The following is a 22,623-nucleotide window of genomic DNA, read 5'->3' on the forward strand; positions in this document are numbered from 1 at the left end:
ATGACATCTCTGACCCCTACTGAAAGACATACTCAGGGTAGCCTGAAGCCATAAAACATGCCATGTGTCCAGGTTATTTTTTGTCCTGGTGCCAATAAATCATGGCAAGGTAAAGCTGACATTTAATGCCAACTGCTCTCCTCTTCTTGGTGAGACCTCCTTATCCCACTTGTTTATCTCTGTCTCCTCTCCCCCTCCTCCAGGCATGTTCTCTCCCACTGCAGCTGACTTCTGTCCCACTAATTAAATAACCCTTTTACTATAAAATAAGCATATCATTCTCCTTTATTTACATGCCACTGACACAGCTGCATTGTTAGGCTTGAGTAAAGACAACTGTCCATAAAGGTCAACACTGTATCCCCCATGCCTCTCTTTATATATATATATATATATATATATATATATATATATATATATATATATATATATATATATATATATATATATATATATATATATATGATAAATTCTGGTGCAGGGTCAAAAGTAGTATATATAAATTAGTTGAAAGACCTGCACTCCACTTTTATGTTTAATTAAATTGATTTTATTTTGTGCATATCATACATTCAGGATGTATTATAAGCACAAAATAAAATCAATTTAATAAAACACAGAAGTGGAGTGCGGGTCTTTGAAAAAATTGATATATATATATGTGTGTGTGTGTGTGTGTTTGTGTGTGTGTGTGTGTATTGGGCCTGTCCAAGAAGACAGCTTACAGGAATAAGGTTTTACAATTCCAAATGACATCTGTGGGGGCTAATGCTTCCAGTAAGTGGATATATTTGGACCCTGTACTCATTCAGGGTCTATAAATACAGGTGCAGGGATATTACAGGGATATTCTATTTTTTTCTGCCTAATGACTGGACAAAATGGTAGGAAGGCCACATTGAAAAAGTGCATTGAGTCATTTAGCCCAGTATTGCAGTGATACGAGCCAGAGTAAGATGGCTTAATATTACTTGCAACAATTCAGCATGTGCAGGGCCACCATCAGAAATCTTACATTTGTCCCTTCCCCTCCATGAACACTAAAGCTTAATATCAAAATCTATGGCCACGCACCCCTTGTATGTGGCACTAAAGATCAGCTAGCAGATAGGCAGGTTTTGCTATGACAAAAGGTTAAATTTGATGGATGTGGGTTTTTTAAATCACAGCTACTATGATACAAACTCACACATCATTTTTCTCAAAAGCAGTGGTATAACTATAGCAACTGCTGGGGGCCCAGGAATTATATGGGCCCCTCTATGGAAAATTTCTTGTTCCAAAACTTTAGGTGAGCAATGATCTTGCAGTGGGGCCCAATAATTCCTTTTCCACTTCTGAAACGTTCATGTAGGAGACACTCATATCATTTGGTAAATAGATACCAGTATAGAAAGTTGATGTAAGTCTGTAATAAGCAGTTCATATAAATAGTTCCATTCATTAATTCATGTGCTAATAAGTCAGTCAGTTAACTGGGGGTCAGTGGAGTTTGCCCTAAGTTTAAACCCTACACACCTGCCTGCCCCTGCCACACTGCTCTGCCTTCCCATAAGTTCTACATTTTTGTGTCTATGTTTAACATAATCATGCAACTTTGTGCTACTAGCTGGACCCTCCTAGGGCCACAATTTGGCAACAGTCCCCGCCCCCCCCCGCCACCATGATGGCAGCGCTGATCATCTGTGTCTGCCACAGGATCAGTGACATGGGTACTATGTGGAACCATATACATTAGACCACTTCAAGGATGTTTTCCGTACATCTCCTATTCTAATATGACTGGGATGTGAAAGTAAAGTGGCTGCCTGAATTTCTCCTTATTCGCTGCCAAGAGGGGAACTTATTAATGTATATGTTGATGGGTATTTCAAATTGTGTTTTGCATTCCATGCCACTTCATTTATGACATTAGCTCATGTACAGTAGGTCTGTGCCCATAATAGGAGTGGACACTGACGTTGAACACATGTTGATAAAGAGATTCGGACCAAGAAGATTTTTTGTGGTCAGTCCTGGTGCCGGTTCCAGGGAGAGGAGTCCTAGACGGCAGAATGAAACCAATCAACACTTTTCTTGCTGTGCACTGAAATGCATGAATGAAAACGTAAATGCAATCAACCAGGAGTACCAAAAATATGGTTGTATTGGAAGTCAGAATGTACCATAGAAAAGAAGCCCAGCCTAATCTTCTGCAAGAGATACTCGAGAGAAAAAGAAAAATGGTGCATCCCAACAAAAGACATTGAGTGGCTGGTGTAACACTTTGTGGCAACAAAACCCTCTGGCTTTATATACTTTAGTCCTCCATGCAAATGCCAGAGAGGCTGCTGTAAGATGCCATAGACAGTCACTGTCTATAGAGCTTGTAGGTAGCAGTCTGGGCTTCTATGTACCTAAAATGCCAGGGCCAATTTTAATGTCAGATCAGCTCTCCAAGCACCTTCAGATTACCCACAGTAAAAACCTATTTTGTCTTTCGTTTAGGTTTTCTACCTAAAGGGGACCTCACCCAAACACTATCTTTTGCCTAATGAGAGAGAATGGAATTTTAAGCAACAATCCACTGAACATTGATTATGCATTTGCACTGCTTATAAAGTTAGGTGTACATGTAATTGCCATTGAAAACAGTGTCTGTCTCTGCTTATGCTTTTATGTTCTCTGCTCCGCTGGTTCTTACTCATGAAACAATACAGAAGACCCATCTGATTAGCAAACCTGGAAGACAAATGAAGTCTGTAAAGTAAATAATAGAAAGGGAGAAACAAATACTGCTTCAACAGCAATTACATTTAAACATAACTTTCAAATAATTGATGTGTATTTGATGTATAAGAAGTTCCTTAGCATTACAGCAGTGTTCAGAAAGACATAGAATTATCTGCCAAACAATGTACATTACTATTGCAATTATTATATCCTGCTTAGTACATACTACTATATTCAACAAAATGATTGACCCCCAGTTCCTACTTCGATTGTTTGTACCCCTACACTACTTTTCTGGTCAAACTTTCTTTCAGTCTTCCGCCTCCCACCCCCTCCTCCCCTGTCTCTCAGACACATAGCAGCTGTTGAGACAATTGCTTAGGATCTGTACTGAGACTGTGTTGTGAGGAATAAGGCAGGGCTGGAAGTCATTCAAATACTGTAGGTGGGCCAAAAAGAGGGGGGGGAGTGATTGGATATGTCACCAGACATATAAATAGCAGAGGCGAAGGCTCTTGGTCCTGTCATTTTTACCACAAACTTCTTGCCACTTCATCCCACCTGAGCCAACATCAAGGCTCCCAGCAGCAACGATGAGCCAGTCCTATTCAAGCAACCAGAGGGCTTCCTCCTACCGCCGCACTTTTGGAGGGGGTTCCCCATCATTCAGCACTAGGTCCTCCTTTGGGTCTAAAGGTGCTTCCTCTAGTTCAGTGTCTTCCAGAGTGTACCAAGTTTCCAGATCTACAGCGGCCCCAAGCCTCTCCAGTTTTAGAGCAACAAGGGTCGCCCCAGTAAGAAGCAGCTATGGAGCAGATGTTTTGGACTTCAGTCTTGCAGATGCAATGAACCAGGAGTTCCTGCAAACCCGAACCAATGAAAAGGTGGAGCTGCAGGATTTGAACGACAGGTTTGCCAACTATATTGAGAAGGTCCGGTACCTTGAGCAGCAGAATCAGATTCTTGTGGCAGAAGTCAACAGACTAAAGGGAAAGGAGCCCACCAGGGTGAACGAGCTGTATGAGGAAGAGATGAGGGAGCTGCGCCGTCAAGTGGACCTTGTGACCAATCAGAGGGCACGTGTGGAGGTAGAAAGGGACAACCTGGTAGATGACCTTCAAAAGCTTAAGCAGAGGTAAGACAAATGATACAGAATGTTAAACACATGTAAGGAAAGGGAGCAAGTGGAGACACAAGAAATTGCTTTAGGGGTTCAGATGGGGGCGGGTTGAAGACTGAGTGTGTTGAAGGCTGGGAAGGTTAAACCCACCGTTGATCTGCAAGTCAATCCCAATTCACCTCTCACCAAGTTCTATTACTTTGCATTTTTGTTTTGAGCCCAGATGCCAAATAGAGTTGAATTAACTACCAAGCATATCATACTGGCCTTCACTTCTTTTTATTCTGTTACTCAAAATGTATCTCATCCTCTTGTTTGAGAGAAAACTTTCTGCTCCCCCCTCCCAGTTCCCTGAATTCTCCATATAAGGGACTATCTTGTAGGCATGTGAGACACAGTTTAATTAATGTCAATAATCAGCAGTGCATTGGGATTCTGTGTATGACTTTGAGCTTTCTATAAATGCAGTGGGGGAGTTCCATGGGAGTCGCTAATCATTCAGTCGCATGTTGCACATAACTACAATCACTGAAGTGGTTTTTGAGTGGAAGTTTGTAACGCTGATCTAGGGAACTGTTGAAACAGTGATCTAAACCATTTTTTCTTTCAGTCTTTTGCATTTTACCATCATGCCAACTGTTGTCCTGTAAGTCAGCTTGCCCAAGGATTCCATAACAATATAATACAAAGAAATCTATAAAACCCAAACTTATGGTGATAAAAATCTCTTGAAGGGCCACATCTATGCAATACAATAGTTAGACAGTCCTGCGTGTTCCAGACTCAAATTAAGTTTCACGGGTTTATTTAATTATAGCCAGGCACAGATTCTATACAAGCTAATTGACCATAATTTTCACTGGTAAAAGCGTGCATTGCACCCTTGTGCCAATTGCACCTTTGAAAAATGGCATAGTGCTCTCCAGTGCAAGGAAAGGCTGTATTTAGAAGATGGTAAGTACAAGAGTACCATAACTTGCATCTATGGGTACTCCTTAATGAATGGAATACTACTAAGGGGAGTGGGTGTGGAGGTGGAACACAAGCTGCCCCACCTCCTTGCCATTCACTGTCAGATGCAAAGATTTGTGACTGACAGCAGGAGGTGCAAATACAGGGGAGCAGGCAACCCAGCAACATTAAGCACACCCTGTAGTTTCATAAAACTTTGGGGTCTATTTCCTAACAATCAAATTTAGTTTTTTTCATGAATTCCTATATTTCAAATATAGCTCTAAAAATTCAAGACTTATTAATTGTAAAAAACAAGAAAACCTCTAAGGCAAAACTTTGCCAAGTAAAAGTTGTCGAGGTGCTATAGAAGTCAATGGAAGCTGTGCTGACCCTATTGGATCACTTTAAATCAAGAGGTTTTCATATTTTTTCCCACATGGTTCACCTCATTTTAATTCATTTACACTTTTTTTTATAATCGTATCATTTGTATCGAGTTTAGTCGTGGTTTCAAAAACCTCAAAAACCACTAAAATCCAACCTTTTATAAAAGGTCTGAAATCCTCAAAATCTCTCTCTCGCTGTGTCCAATAGAGAGCAATGAGAGCAAAATTCTGATTGTGTGTTGCCTCTTTGTGGAGGCAGAATATTAAAATATAAAAAAAGTACCCTTTTTTTCTGAACCAACCCCTCATTTGTTTTTACTGCTTGCAAAGATTTTAGGCATATTGTTCTTATTGAGTGAGTTTTAGCTCAGGTCGTTTCTCAGAGCCGTCCCCTGTATACAGTCCCTTATGACTTTCAGCCACTCTGGGTACACAGACCACCATAATCTGACTTTATCTCATCCTGTGAGCAATACTCTTGAGTGGCTTTTAGGCCATGATCCGTGCATTGCTCTGATTTCGTGACAGGTGTGCAAGCATCCAGGTCTTCCAAAGTGTAGCACAAACCCCATGGAACAGTATGAAACAGATCCCTTTTACAGACCACCCCCCCCATGCAGCATGACAGACCCTCTATAGAGGGTACAGAGATCAGACAGCTGTTTCCCATGCATATCAGTGTAGCTCCTTAAATGTCAGACAACTGTGCGTTCCTGCAGACTATTTTTATCAGAGTGCACAGTCTGTTACTTTGCAGGACTTTACTAGTATTGACAGTATTGCACAGTATGGATAAGTATATATACTGGCAGCAATTATGTGATTAAAGGTGCTCAAGACAGTGACAGTGTTTAGGGGAGAGTGAAGGGACTGAGCGAATATGGCAAGGGCACACTGTCATTAGTGAATTATGGACTGGGAATGTGAATAAGGGATAATACAGAGCAACACTGGGTGAGTGTGAGGGGAAGTGAGAGCATGACAGACTGGGATTGCGTATTAGAGGGGAAGGGGTTAATGGCGAATAAAACACTGTAATGGGAATTGGTATGTATTAGTAGTGAGGAGTTAAATATGAATCAGACAGACCAGGACCGTATGAAAAGGGAGGGGGGTTAATAAGGAATATGAGATACAGGCAGTAATTGTAAGAAGGGAAAAAGTTAATTAGGAATCAGACTGACCAGGATTGTGAGAATGAAGGGATGGAAGATGGTGAGAATGAAGGGGGTTAATACAAACCAATACTGACTAGAAGTCTGAGGTGGAGAGGTATAATGTCTGTATGAGTTTAAAAAAAAGGACTGCCTTTTTTGTGAGAAGGAAGAGGTTAATGAGGAACATGACTGTCTGGGATTGTGAGGAGGAGAGGGATCAATGAGAAGAAAACTGCTAATAAGGAACACTACTTATTGTTATTGTGGAATGTTAATGGGAAACATGAGTATGAGAGTGTGAAATATAAGGCACTAATAAGGACTGGGATAGTAGGTATGACAAGAGAAGGGGTTAATCATTTGCTGACAGGGATTCTGGGAAACCCAGAGGCAAAGGATTTAGACAGAGAGGGTGGAGCGAAGGGGTTAAAAAAGGATGAGACTGACAGTAATTATAGTAATGCATGTAGGGAAAGGGCTAATAAGGAATAAGGGATTTGGGGACTTCTGAAGGCAAAGGGTTACAAAATAATAGGACTGATTGTGTCTCTGGGAAGTTACTGATCACAGTCAGTCCCAATGCCTTGGGAATGGCGGCTCAGCCTCAGACAGAACTGACAGATGACATTAAAAGAAGGGACCCATCCCAATCCCTCTGTGTGGGGCCCCAGCCAAGCAGTGACTGAGCAGTTCCTCCCAGATAGGAAGCTATAAAACAGAAGACCCTGGAAAGTGAAAGCCCCTCCTGTCTTTGATCCCTATATGGAGAGCCAGGGAATGCTTCTCGGGATGAGCTCATCTTCATTCCTAGAGGGAGATAGCACTATTGCCATAATAGGAGAGCACCAGGTCTCCCTGTCATTTCCCTTTCTCCCCCACCCCAACGCTGCATTCATGGTAAAGCTCTTAAAATGAATCCCTACAGTAATGTATCAGCCTGGGAGGCAACCTCTCAGTGTTGCCCTACAGCTCAGAGCTTATCATATCTGTGGCCCTTAGGAGACTCACTTACATGTCAGTTAGTTAAATTAAGCTGGTAGCTACATATTCGAGAGAAGCAACACGAACTGGGATGTTCCATTCAATAAGGCTATCACAGCTTGCAGCTATGTCAATCAGTTGTCCATAAGCAGACCTACCAGGATTGCTGGAGGGCCCATGCCCCTTTTACGGGTTTAGTGATGATCAGGGCAGGCAGAGCACAAGCAGGGTCAGATAGAAATGGGTAAATGCCAGTATCAGATCAGTGTAACAACAAGAAGAGGCTGAAGAGCACCTACCACAGAGAGACAAACAAACTCACAAACTAATTATTTGCCTTACTCTTCTGACTAACCCATCTAAAAAACAAACTCTCTATATGGCTGCACATGTATTGTTATTGCTACTTTTTATTAATCATCTTTCTATTTGGTCTTCTCTTATTAATATTCCTGTCTCTTTTTCAAATCAATGCATGGTTGCTAGGGTAATTTGGACGCTAGCAACCAAATTGTTAAAATTGCAAACGGGGGAGCTGTTGAATAAAAAGCTAAATAACTCAAAAAACACAGAAAATGAAAACAAACTGCAAATTGCCTGAGAATATCAATCTCAAAGGTGAACAACCCCTTTCATGATTAGGTTACTAGGTTTATATGGTTAATATATATGACGTCTGAGTTGTCTTATCCAATACAGTTTTTGAATTTGACTAAATCAACATTTTATGGAAATGTATCTGTTCCCCTTTCATTCCTCAGGTTGCAGGAGGAGATCCAGTTGAAGGAAGATGCTGAGAACAATCTTGCTGCTTTCAGAGGGGTAAGATCTTCCCTACAATCTTTCTCCCTATGAGCAGTGCCAATATGTACTGATCCTCATGTTCTTTGAGGATTTTGCTGTTCATTGACTTTTGTCCCATGTCCCATCTCAGGATGTTGATGCTGCTACTCTGGCCCGCATAGACCTGGAGAGACGCATTGAGTCTTTGCAGGAGGAAATTGCATTCCTGAAAAAGATTCATGAGGAGGTATGTCACGGTTGAACCTATGTCACCAGTGGAGCTTCATTTGTAAAGGTTAAACGCACACCAAATAATCTTTATGTTTGATAGCCCTGGGGGAGTTTAATTTAGGAGTGGGTGTCCTGATGACCAGTTCTGAGTGGTCAGAATGAAACACTTGTGTCTTTGCAGGAAATCCGGGAACTGCAGGCACAGTTCCAAGAGCAACAGCTGCAAGTGGAGATAGATGTTTCCAAACCAGACCTGACAGCAGCACTCAGAGATATCCGGGCTCAGTACGAGAACATTGCCGCCAAGAATGTTGCTGAAGCCGAGGAGTGGTACAAGTCCAAGGTAAGATGGCTCTCTGTCACTAATCAAGTGTGGCCTACCGGAGCCTTTATTAACATCCACCCATGGATGTAACTGCACGTTAATAACATTTATTTTCTCTACTGCAGGTCAGTGACCTCAACCAGGCAGCTAAGAAGAACAATGATGCCATGCGCCAGTCCAAGCAAGAGATGATGGAGTACCGCCACCAAATCCAGTCCTACACCTGCGAGATTGATGCACTTAAGGGAACAGTAAGTGGTTGCTTTACTTCTTTTCTTATAATTTTCAGTATGTTTGATAGGGATATAGTAGACAAAAGACTCTTGCTCCTCCATTGTAAATGACACAGCTGGATTTGTGAGCCTCACTGTGTCTTTGTTTTTCTGCTTGCAGAATGACTCCTTGATGCGCCAGATGAGGGACCTAGAGGAAAAGTTTTCTGGGGAAGCTGCTGGGTACCAGGACACCATTGGACGTTTAGAGGAAGAGATCCGTAATATGAAAGATGAAATGGCAAGGCATCTCCGCGAGTATCAGGATCTTCTGAACGTTAAGATGGCACTTGACATGGAAATTGCCACATACCGTAAACTGCTAGAGGGCGAGGAAAGCAGGTAAGAGAGGACACCTGGGGCCAGACGTAGATGAGATGGGACCCCTGCAAATGCAGGAATACTGCTTTCAGGAATGTCATTGTATGGATACTGTTACTTGCTATAGCTTGCACTTTACAGTAACAAACCATAGATACAGAATGCAACTATATTAGAGGGCCTTGTTTGAAAGAGGTTTCCTATCCAAGTGGATACTCAGGGTTGTTGGAAAGAACTGCTGACGATTCTTTTTTTATGGTTTGTCGACTTCTGATTATCCAGGGTGCAGCAAGTAGGCTTCTCTAAACAAGGCTAAGCATTTAAAGGTTTTGAGAGATGGGGAGAGTCAGGTCAAGGCAGGAATTAAAAAATATCATCTACAAGTATCTTGAAAGCTAGACATTTAGTTAGATTCTTAAGTCAAATGTGTATGTTTTTTTCACAGGATCACTCTTCCCATCCAAACATTTTCTGCACTCAGTTTTAGAGGTGAGTCCATTAATCCCTCTCACACTTTATCAATGCAAACAAATCAACTGATGACATCTGGTGAAATGACTGTCTCTTCTTCTCTTTGGCAGAAACCAGCCCAGAGCAGAGGGCTTCAGAAGTTCACACAAAGAAAACAGTCATGATCAAGACGATTGAGACCAGGGATGGTGAGGTAAGTCTGGGACGGAAAGTGCACAATAATGGCAGACTGTACACCCAAGCACATAACTATATGTAACAGAAAAAATGTGACCATAACCTATCTCTTAGAAATGTTCACCCAATAAGCTCTACTTGTACATGTTGGAGATCACTTGCTCACCAGCAAGTGGTCAAGCTTCTACTTCCCATTTGACTGTTCAAAAGAGCAAAATTCTTTACAGTTTCTTACAAGATTTTTTGGAGAAGAATTTCAATTACCTGTGTCAGGCTGAGAGTATTATTTAATAACTTGCCCTCAAAGCTTAAAGTAGGGACGGCTATGTGCTGGCTTGTGCCACCTAAGTAAATAAGCACCTCTAACTAGACAATCAAACATCAAGAACTAAGATTATGCTACATTATCCCTTCTCAGTCTTTGCTGGGCTGTTCATCAGCCATGTTACTCATCCATAGCTCAGTTATATTTTCTCATTCAGCTTTTTATAGCGCATGCTGAACTCTGCAGCTTTCTTTAGCGGATTCCCAAACACATATTCATAGACACGCAGGTCAAAATCACACATACACGCACCATTCACAGGGGGAGGGAGAAAAGAGCAAGGCAGCTGCTGTGAAAATGTTTCTAAAAGTAAAGAGCAGCTGCTTCCCGGAGCCAGTGAGATTTGGATGGACTTGGCATGTGCAGTTTTAGAACGGTCTCTGCAGTAAGGCTGTTCACCTTCAAACACTTTTTGTTATTTTAGTTGCAGATAGAACACCAAAAATAAAGACTTTTTATAATTTCTTCCTATTTTCTATTTGATGGTTTTTCTAATATTGACGTGTAAAGTTTCATTTTTCACCTTCGAAAGCAGCTCGCGGGGAGGGCGTCGCCGATGATACTTATGATATTTAGTTGATACATTCCTTATCTTTGTCCCTGCTAAGCAGAATAGCTGCGTTTCATTAAAGGCAGCTGTTAGAATTGATACAATAGTTGCTTATATTTCACAGATGCTGCTGAGAAATGTATCAACTAATTGTATCAACTAAATGTAACAGTTCAGAATGCTCCTGGATCACTAAACTGACAGATTGAAACACTACAGCCATGGACATTAAACTTGAATTTTGGGAAAACAGTAAAAAATAAAAAATGGAAAGCAATTGAAAAAAACATTTGTCTATGGTGAACAATCTGAAAAGAACTCAACTGGAAAAGGTGTTTGGAAGGTGAACAAGAAATCTTATTTTGCACAACTTTTTTTTACTGTATTTAAGTATAGTAAATACAAGTTAATCCAATATGAAAATGCACTACTCATCAGTTAACAATGTATGTTATAAGAGCGCACTTACTGAGGTGCAGTGAGTAGAGTGCAGTTTTGAGCCCAAGCATCAGGTTTAACCACAATGCAAGATTTCCACTGAGAATTCCAGCATCATTGCAGATGCAAACATTGTCTTTCCATAAACGCTCTGCTCCAAAATAGACATAACTACAAGGGAACTTTGTTGCAAATCAGGCATAGTTGCTCCTAACATTTTCAAATCATCCCTAGTTTTATTTCCAGTATTTGCTACCATCATTTCCGATGTTTGGCATGCATGTACACCCAATTCTTTTGGCATAACTGAACTGCAGTGATTAATGCATGCTGCTGAGGGAACCTTGGAGCTCCTCCTGGTCCGGAGATGGCAGTAGCTCCAGGGTTTCCCTGCATCAATAGGCACAGAGGGGCCCAATTCAGAATGGAAGACAGGAAGGACTAAGTTGCATTGAGCACAACTATAGAAGTGCATTTTGGCAAAAGTATCTTTAATGAAACTGTTGTAAGTTGAAGTGACTTAAGTTAAAGGAAGCCAAAACTGCTTTGGTGGCTTATAAGGAACCCCTGGTTACTTCACTTGCTAACTTCTCTCTGTCAGTGCTAGATACCAGTACCCACTAATGACTTTATTTGCTAGATCTGTTGACTGGCTATGTTTTATAAGCTAAAAGCCTAGGCTTATCTGTTTGCATGATGTCAAGGGCAACCAATCAGAAACCTAGTAGATCTGCCAAAATGGTGTCACTGGCTAAAAGAAAGCTACCTGGCCAAAGCAGTTTTTTACAGAAGAAGAGTGCTGGAAGAAAGACTGAGGTTTCTCACAAATGGAACCCCTTGCTGTTTTGATATGCTGTATTTTAAGGATGGTGCCACTATAGGAAGCATTGTTAAAGGAGAAGGAAAGGTTAAAACTACGTAAGCCTTATCAGAAAGGTCCACCTAAATACACCAGTAAACCCTTAAAGTAACGCTGCTCAGCACTGCATTTATTTCCTTCTATTGTGTACACATGGGCTTCTATATCAGACTTCCTGCCTTCAGCTTAAACCTCCTTGCCCCGGGCGTGAGCATGCTCAGTTTGCTCCTCTTCCCCCCTCCCTTCTCTGCTGTAATCTGAGCCCAGAGCTATAAGTGAGCAGGGAGTGACTCAGGCAGGAAGTGATGTCACACCAAGATAATACTGCAGCTGCTATCCTAAACAAACAGAGAGCTTCTAGAGCTTTTTAAAAAGAAGGTATGGTAAAACATTCTACAGAATAAATATAGCATTCTAGCTTGCACTATTGCAGCTAATCTATTTACAATAAAATGCCTCCATAGCTTTCCTTCTCCTTTAATAATTAGTTATTGCTAGACAATTACTTTGCATGGTCCCAAAATGACTTTATCAGCCAGTGAAATACTATTTGACCTTCATCACAGGAAAACACCATCTTTTAAACAGCAATTGACTGGTGGGTCTGCCATTGTTGATCAAATGAATTATCTTTACAGGTTTTGAGTGAGGCTTCCCAGCAGCACCAGGAGATTTTGTAAACTGCCATCATGTCTCCTTGACCGTGGGCATGCAACAGGAAAAAAGATTACCCACAATTCACAGCCTGAGGACAACCCAGCTGGACAAATGGCAACTCATGCTGTACCTTCACCACATTACCGTCTGCACCTATCACTTGTCCCTGATCTCCAAGGACCCCAGTACCTGAGCTCATATTGGAGCTGCTCAGCATTATGAACACTCCTGCTAAGAGGCATCCATGTTGGGAATGTCTCAGCAGTAATACAGAGAAACCAGAAATAAAATCACAGTCACAAAGTCTTTCAGTTCCCATTCATTCTCTTAGATATGCTCTAATGAAAAATGTAATATTGTATCTTGTAGCATTAAATGTACAATAGCACTGTATCTCCCCTGCAAAACATACCTTGCCCAGATAATTAATATTAATATATCCCCTACCTCATCCATAGAATCCATGTCTTTTAATGTCCCTAGATGGGTGTCACAAATTATCCAGCCCCTAACAAATATATCATGGCTGGACAACCTCTGACTCTACCAAAACTATTGGACTGCAACTCTCAGCTCTGACATGAGTAAAAGTTACTGGACCTGACAGCAAATTCGTTATAGGGCTCGATATACCAAAGGATAAAATAAATTGCACATTGGTTAGGACTTCACTGGGCCCTTTACATTCACCATTACAGCAAAAGGGTCTGCTTCCCATATTTTTATGGCCCCGACTCCCAGTAATATCATCTACAAGGCTGTAGACTGTCATGGAAGATACAGGCTGCTCTTCTTTCTGCTAAAGCCTTTAAATATATCAGATCAGGTAAAAGTAAATTCAAGTCATCAGAGGCTTATGGGAAGTGTTCATAAAGAGCTGAAGTAACAGAGGTTGCCTGAATAGGCACAAATGTCTATCAAGCCCCTCTTCACTAGTTTCTATTTACTGGAGATGCTTTCACTGAAATCCTAGGAAGCCCCCCAATAGCCCCACACAAGTGATTTTATGATCCTCCCCAGAATGCACTTCACTAAGGGTATGTGGAATCTTGTGGAAGTTATATTAAGTGCTGATAATTTCAGGAAAAGCAGCTCAAGGCAAAAAAAAAAAAAAAGTGGAAAAGCACGTTACATATAAACAAGATAAAAGGGATAATGTTAACGAAAAGAAAACACACACGGGTGGATCTGATGTGAGACAAAGGGTTTGGTTATGTATCTGCAGCTTGGGAACATGCATAGAACTTTATTTTGTCTTTTATTAGGAATTTTTGGATATGTTATAACTGATAAGAGGGAAGGAAAAAAGGCCCATGGTTCAATAACCTTGCAAGCACAATCCCATTAAATTCATAGCCACGTGGGAGATACAGCAGTGCACAATATATTCTATCAGATCAGATTTCTATTTTTAGAAGTCCTGCGAAAATAAAGGTTTCTCCTTGAATCCACAAACTGTTTGTTTAATGCTGATTCACTCTAGGTGCTTTTTTTAACTTTTATTTCACAATCTATAGTGAATTCTATACACACACACATACGCAGAGTAATGGAAAGGAAGGATAAGTAGAAAATGTTTACGTTAATAAATCTGTTAAGATATGCATTGGCCTCACTGCTTCTTTTTTATGGAGAAAACAGTAACTACGGTAATGGAAAGAACAACAATGAACACTGTTTAATATACAAAAAAAGGTCAGCTGAAAATGACATTTTGTCTAATGAAAGAAAATGTTATTCCTATTGAAAGCAGTTTCTGCCCCTATTCCCTACTTAATTTGAAATTAGCTCTCCTAAAGCCAAGACTCCAATTCCCACAATGCCTTGTACAGATCATGCAAGGCATTCTGGTAATAGGAGTTTTGGTTGAAGGGGAGCTGATTACTGATAGAATGCTGCAATGGTAAGAGAAAGCACGTATCATAAAAACCAGTGAAAATGATTATTAATGTACACTGGGAAGTAAATATGCCCTATAAATCTTAGTGTTAGTCAGTGGAAGCTGACCCGGGAAGCTGCGGTTGGAGCCGGGCCACAGGGGTTTGCTGTATAGAAATCCCACTGCTCCAGCCAATTTCCTACCTGATAATGGACTTGCCCACTGCAAACTAGGGCATGAATTGTACAGCTCCGTACATTAAGTTGTAGAAGATACGTTTCAAGAATAAACATTTCAGTCAATATGAGCTCAAAATCATTAGTTTATCCACCCAAAAACTGCACAATGAAAGAAACTATTATTTTAAGCAGCAGGGGAGTGAATACAGTCACACAATCGTCTGGCCCTAACCTTTATCTGGACACCATAGAAGCATTGCTTTAGCTAGTCAGCTCTCACCAGCCAATACCCCAGTTCCCACAAAGCAGTGCAGTGTCTAAGAAGATGAGGTGCAAGGCATGGAGTCTTAGCAGGAGGAGAGATGATTTATAATACATTTAGGGGGTCATTTTGAGCACTCAGTGTAAAATATACTTTTTACCCACAATGCAGCACTTTCCCCATTCCCATGTCATTGCAACCACCAGGGGGAGATGAACAGCAGGATGATGTTATATGTCTGTTGGGGGATGACATCACTGCATGGCAAATGGTTTCCAATAATCAGCAAAGAACAATTTCCAGAAGAGGCTGCCCTATGGTGTATGTGAGTGGGGTTGGGTGGGTCTGTATTTGTTTTGGAGATGCCCAGAAGTAAATTCCTTCCTGTAAATAAGCTAGATGCTAATTCCATGGTTGTGCCAGATTTGTGGCTTTACCTGCTGAGTTGCTTAAGGAATGATGCTGGGAGAAGGAGAAGTGTCATTGATTCATAAATAACAAATAAAAAAACAAACAAATACAAAAAGTATTGTAGAAGTGATACCTATATTGGCTAACAATAAAAAAAAATACATTGCTTTCGCAGCACCAAGGCCCCTTCGTCAGGCAAAAGTCATTTGTATTTTGCCTGACGAAGAGGCCATGGTGCTCTGAATGCTTGCAATGTATTTTTTTTTATTGTTAGCCAATATAGGTATAACTTCTACAATACTTTTTGTATTTGTTTGTTTTTTTATTTGTTATTTTGCTACTGGCTAACATGGTACCACAGTTTTTGTTTTATTGATCAATAAAAAAGATACAGTCCCCAGGACCGGATTTACATAATGGGTGCCCCTAGGCCCGCAGCCGTTTGTCACCCCCATCCCCTCCCCTTTATTTTCAGAATTGGGACCGGAGCAATGGGGATTAGTGCACGGGAGATTTTAAAAACGATTATATCTCTGCAGATCCCCAGTGTTTCTGAACCAATGTGGGTGTGGTTAGTCAGCATGCCGCCCCCTAAAATTCTGCTGCCCTAGGCCCGGGCCTTGGTGGCCTCTCCACAAATCCAGGCCTGACAGTCCCAGCATAACATGAGCAGTGTATCCATCAGAATCCTCCTGGAACTAGTACATATTGCCCTTTAAATATTTATATAAACCTGCCCAGTAACAAACGTTTTGATTTATTTGCCTCCACAAACACCTTCTGCCTGTCATTCTACCACTTACATGACCTTTATTCCTACACAGATCGGATGGCAGCCTCTGCAATAACACAGTGTTCTGTGCCAGGCTTCCAGACTGGTTCAATCTGCATTCAGTAAAAAATAAAAAGATGCCCTGCAGTTTGCTTTTAAGGACAAGCAAGCCCATATATATGATATCCCCTTCCGAACTGAACCACCCATCCTTGGTTACCAGGAACATGCACAACTGAAACTGATCAGGTCCTGACTTAAACCGTGCATGATTGGCAAGGACATCAAGCAGCCAGAGATCAAGGCTGTCAACTGCAATGTCCTACTTTTTATTAGGTATGGGCAAATGGGGAGTTTGTTAGCAATGGGGCCCTCTGCAGGGAAAGTATGATATATACATGGTCCTTCTAGGGCTAAATCACATGGGAGATTTTGTGGGTAAGATTTTATTTGATCTTGCCACGCTAAAGCTCAAAATTAGTTGGATCCATCAAAATCTCCTATGCAACTACCAAGCAACTACATCTGACTTGTAGGATTTGTTCTATCAATCCAACAGCATCCTACTCCTACTAACTCCCATGTAGTCTAGCCTTTAAACATTTTTAAACATGCCAACATTTTTACAAAGCATAACAACAAATATTAAGGCTAAATTCTTATTCCCAAAGTTTAGAAGGGTCCTAAAACTCACTTCTAATACAACTTTTTAAAGGACATTGCCTGCTGGGTGCCCCAGGCAACCCAGGGGGACACTTCGCACCCTGATTCCGTGTGCAAACGAGGACGCACGTGCGCAATAGTGCAAGACACGCGTGGCGGACTAGGGGTAGGTTGTTTATGAGGTACGTGCCTGGCGCCCCCAAGCTATGTGCCCTAAGGTAATTGCCTCTTCTGCCTACCCCTATTTCCGGCCCTGGACAGGGCTATGAATTTAAGTAATAAATATAATGATGGTATATAGTACCACCATGCGTGGCAATATCTGTTTATGCTTGGCTGACACATAGCAGGACAAGTCCATGGAAGCAATTAGATCCTCTTCTCTTATGGGAAATAAACTCCCATCTACAATGTCACAGCTCTTCCTTCTGCAAAATATTGGAATAAGCTTTCGGCTATTGATTAAGTAATCCCCACTGGGGATCAGAACAGTGTCCTAGTTCAGCTTTCCCTTAGTAGGTACATATTCATACTTTGCATGCTTGTTAACCAGAAGTAGTCCCAAACTAGATTTATACTGACATTTTCCTCTTGGACCATCTGCACCACTTCAGGGGCCTCTGGTGCCAAATAATTACTTCTGCTCCAGCTTTGTTGCACCATAGAGCAGAGACGATAAGGGCTCCCTCCCAAGTTCAGTACGTGGCACTACAAGTCCGTATAGAAGCAGATGAACATACACTGTACTGTACAAGTATCTTTAAATTTAAATCAAACCAGGCATTTCCCTATCATGCACAAATACTATGAACCCTTATTCTAACTTCTCTCCAATAGATTCCAGAGCTGTGTGGCTGCCCCTGTGAGAGCCCAATGGAGCTTTCTGCCTATCATGGAGATGTCTCCCTATGGGAGCTCATGTCAGTACTTGTTGGGGGGAGGGGAGTATTGTTATCGGGTCAGATTTAGGGTTAAATCCATTTTCTGTCAAAATATTCCTGTACTTATAGCCTGATTAACTATTACCATCAAAGGGGTTATTTACTAACACACCTGCAAGTGGGAGGCTCTAAAATGGAGATCACATAGTGACCCAATCTATTACAGTACTTGCAAAGATATGCACTCCTGCAATTCCACATGGTTGCTAATTGAATGTGCAGTGTGTGAAATACAATTTAGGATGTAAGGCCAGTTATTTTTTTTTTGTGTTTTAAGACAAATTTGGTGCATGTTATGTCTGGCACATTCAGTGTGTGGGTTGCTTCACTTCCAGAGCAGGCAGTCAAAATTGTATTTGGTATAGTAGTTCCCGGGCCCCCCACCCAGAGGGGAGTGGGGGGCCCAGGAACTACTAGTTCCGCAGAAGAGGCAGGATGGAGTAATTGACAACCAGGACTGTGTTAGAACACAAGTTCTTGTGAATGAAGTGTCAATAAGCACTCCCCTCTGTGTCTATCTTGGAGCACCTGAACGGTTCATAAATGACCCCTATTGGGCCCATACTTCCTCTTCTACTTATGGAGTGTAACCCCTTTGTTTGTTTCTTAGTCCTTCTCTACCTCTGAGCTGTAGGTCTGGGTCCTTTGCACCCAGACCCAGCATTCTATAAGGTATTAGTCCTATCCTGAATTTGCTGTTGATGTGGGTGCTGCTTTCCGATGGATTAGGATTATGTACCAAAAGGGGGTCGGACTAACTTTAACCTGAAATCTCTGTTCTGCCTTCTCCCTTTTGGGCTTGTAGGGAGAATAACATGAGTTGCTATTTGCTAAATCTTACAGGTCTCCTTGCTGGACCGTTCAATTAAGCAAAACTCAGACTCCATCTAGTTCAGTAGTTGTCAGACTTTTTTGGTTCATGCCCACTTTTCAGGCCCAGTATTTGGAAAGGAACCACCAAAGCTCATAGAAGTATTAGAGATACATAAGAATACTGTTGACTCAGCCTCTGGACTGATTATAAGGTGCTCACCCTAAAAGGAACATTGCTCATGCTCAAGACAATTTACAGCACAGGATCAAACTTTTTGGTTTCACAATTTTCCTCTCTGGGGGGGGGGTAGGTCATATGACTGTGTATTTTTTGTGTTTAATGTATATTTGAGTTTTATTTCTATCTCTCATTGGGGGTCATTTATAAAGTTCGCGCAGCGCATATTTTTCGAAAATGGTTGTCTTGTGCATGTTTTTTCCTGAACGCTAATATATTGCACTCCTCTGCCCATCTTTCCGTTTTTTGCGAATTCGCAGATTGAATAAATTTTCGCAAATGGTGCGCAAATGAGACAGGAGTTTGCACGAGCACACCCAATGTGCGAGGTTGTTGTGCGTGAAAATAGCGTTGACAGTAACTTAAATTCGCAGTTTGCAAAACTGTTTTGCGAATATTTTATCTGCCACCAAAGTTGTGGCGTAATTGAGTCGCAGAGTGTGCGCATAAAGATTCGCAATTTGCGAATTGTGACATATTTATAAAGCCCCTTTAGACATTCGCATTGTGAACAAAAAATTCGCAATTCTGTATGCACCCTCTTATTCAGCTTTATAAATATAACCATGCGCAGGGCAAATATATTCACATTGCGAACCAATCTGCCCTGCGCGAAGTTTATAAATGACCCCCACTGTCTTTTTACAAGGGCCTACTGCACCTGCCAGCCTTTTTAAACTATTTCTGCTTGGGCTCTTATACATTGCTCATTTTGCCCTCCAAATTGAGCAGCTGCAAGGTTTAGTCGAACTAAAGAAGCAGATATTCCATTAAGCAAGTAAAGGTATGGGATCCATTATCCGGAAACCTATTATAATTATGGAAAGGCCATCTCCCATAGACTCCATTTTATCCAAATAATCCACATTTTAAAAAATTATTTCCTTTTTCTCTGTAAATATAAAACAGTACCTTGTACTTGATCCAAACTAAGATATAATGAATCCTTATTGGAAGCAAAACCAGACTATTGGGTTTATTTAATTATTTAACGTTGACATGATTTTCTAGTAGATTTTAGGTATGAAGATCCAAATTATGGAAATATCCATTATCCGGAAAACCCCAGGTCCCGAGCCTTCTGGATAATAGGTCCCATACCTGTACTTAAAAAAGCTTGCCAGTATATATAATATATTGCCAGGAGAGGGGGTTGTTGCACAATTAAAGCTACACAGCAAACCTAAGACTAAGAATACTAAGGCATAAAGTAGACAGCCCTGCTTACAATAAGCGCAGTTTGGTATGGGGGATAAAAGAAAGATTAAGCCGCTTAGGAAAGTTTTAGGGCTGTTACATACAGGCATTGTTTACATCAGCTACTCAAATATCTCGGAAACAGCAAGAGGCTGGCACAAGCCTGGACCACACCAAGTAGATAAGCTGAGTCAGATGGTAAAAGTTAAAAATGTACATTTTATTTTCCATAATTAAAAGGCGAAAGCCTGACAGGTTTCGTGTCCACCAAGGACACTTTGTCACTAGCCTATAACTAAGTGTCCTTGGTGGACACGAAACGCTTCAGGCTTTTGCTTTTTAATTATGGAAAATAAAATGTACATTTTTAACTTTTACCATCTGACTCCGGCTTCTCTACTTGGTGTGGTCCAGGCCTGTTCCAGCCTCTTTTGTTGTTTCCTGGTGTTTGCTCCCTTTGCTGAAGGTCTGGATGTACACAATACACTGGTTCCCGATTTTCATACTCGAATATTCTACCTGGTTATACCGAGTTCAGAGTTCCTTTTTATTGCATTCTCGTTTCATTGTGTTTTTTTTTTTTTACACGGCATTGTGTTTTACACCTTCATTTTTCTGAAACCAAAGTTAAGACATATATCCACTATCCTCAGCAGTCTGCTTACATTATTCAATACAGGCAGAATAATGAAAGCAACATTTTGATTAGCAGGTACTAGTAAGTACCAAATTCACCTCATATCCACTGAGAGGTGCTAGGGGTGTCACTCCAAAAAGGAAACTGTAATATAACTTGCCTCAGGTTCTTTTAAAACAATTTAAAGTGGTGATTCACCTTTAGTATGTTATAGAATGACCAATTGTAAGAAATGTTTCAGTTGGTCTTCATTATTTTTTTTTTTAGGTTTTTTTTTGCCTTCTTCTTCTTCTGAGTCTTTTAAGCTTTCTAATGCAGGTCACTTAAAAGTAAATGCTCTAGAAAGATACACATTTATGGCTATTGTTACTTTTTATTATTCATCATTCAGGCCCTCTCCTATTCATATTCTAGTCTCTTACTCAAATCAGTGCATGGTTGTCAGGGTAATTTGGACCCCAGCAACCACACTGCTCAATTTGCAACCTGAGAGAGCTGATGAATAAAAAGCTTAATAGCTCAAAAACCATTAATAATAAAAAAATATTTCAGAATATAACTCTCTACATACATACATAACTGTCTACACATCATACTAAAAGTTAATTCTAATGTGAACAGCATCTTTAAAGGAGAATTATTATTATTGTTATTAACATGTATTTTTAGTACCAACATATTCAGCAGTGCTGTACAAGGTATGTATAAATTATAAAAGCAGGAGGTAAAGAGGGCCCTGTTCAACAGAGCTTACAATCTCAAAGGGAATTAAACCCATACTGTAAGACTAGAGCCCATGTGCAACCACACCAACAGGACTCCTTAGAATGGCCCTGCTCCCCTATCCCTCACCTGAAAACACAGAGCTGCACAGCAGGATTGGTGGCTACCATAACTGTCTGATATCATGGTTGGAGTTAGAAGGTGAGAAGCCCTAAACAATGAAGAAGGGTTAGGGCCATGATCTGACCTGGAAATCCCTGATGTATATAATATATATCTATAATAAATCTGTAATTTAGGGTCTACAAGTAGAAATTGATGACTCACCACACAAGGGAAGAGGCCCAGGTGCACTGCCCTGAGCCCTCAGCACGGGGAGCAGATAAACCGAAAAAAACCTTTGGAGCAGGCACTCAATGAAGGCAATCTTCCACCAGACCTAGGCTGTGGACACAATTAACTCCTCACTTTGAATTCATTTGCCTGGTGGAAGATTGCCTTCATTGTGTGGCTGCTCCAAAGGTTTTTTTTTGGTTTATAATATATTTCTGTCAACATTATAGTCCTTATTCCTTTAAATCTCTAAGGCACCTTGTGGTAAAACAGTAAAAACAGTAAAACAGCAAAAACATTGGAATGTACTACATAAATTAGCTTGGTGGGCTTCTGTTCCACTTCTACTGTTTTTCCTACAGATCAGCTCAGTAGGGGGGAACGGCAAATGATTCAAGGACATCATCTGAGTAAACAATCCTGACCCAACAGGGCTCAGCCTGTACCAGGAATCAGCAACAGGCGCAACAGCTGAACTCCATGGGCTTAATGGATCCTGCAGTGCAGGACCCTTGCGCAACTGCAGCTCAAAGCCATTCAATTAATTTACTGTAGATGCATGCAATGACTGCAGAATAAGCCCTGCTTTCAGATACTAAGGGGATTTATCGCAAAGGTAAAACTGTGGCACAAGTTGTTGTTTCTGGCACCAGTTTTAAAGGAGAACTAAGCCTGAACACGAAGCAGGATAGAAATGCTGTATTATATATATATATATATATATATATATATATATATATATATATATATAGCAGCACCAATTCTGGGGCTATTGCTGCCCCACACTCCCACTCTGGAGCAGGTTGGGGGTCCATTGCTAGTGCAGAGCGAAAATTAGGTTCTTAAAGTTACCAGA

General features: G+C 40.9%; 1 protein-coding gene across 1 annotated transcript; it reads left to right on the plus strand.

Moving 5' to 3' along the window:
- Nucleotides 1-3,238: 3,238 nt before the first annotated feature.
- Nucleotides 3,239-14,237, plus strand: des.1.S (desmin, gene 1 S homeolog; the record flags this gene model as incomplete). The annotated part of the gene is given in 9 exon segments (NM_001086708.1): nucleotides 3,239-3,847; nucleotides 8,072-8,132; nucleotides 8,245-8,340; nucleotides 8,506-8,667; nucleotides 8,775-8,900; nucleotides 9,043-9,263; nucleotides 9,688-9,731; nucleotides 9,824-9,906; nucleotides 12,701-14,237. Coding segments are annotated over 9 exon segments (1,377 nt in total). The 3' UTR covers nucleotides 12,743-14,237.
- Nucleotides 14,238-22,623: the final 8,386 nt, after the last annotated feature.

Source organism: Xenopus laevis, chromosome 9_10S, assembly GCF_017654675.1.
Source record: "Xenopus laevis strain J_2021 chromosome 9_10S, Xenopus_laevis_v10.1, whole genome shotgun sequence".
Taxonomy (NCBI): domain Eukaryota; kingdom Metazoa; phylum Chordata; class Amphibia; order Anura; family Pipidae; genus Xenopus; species Xenopus laevis.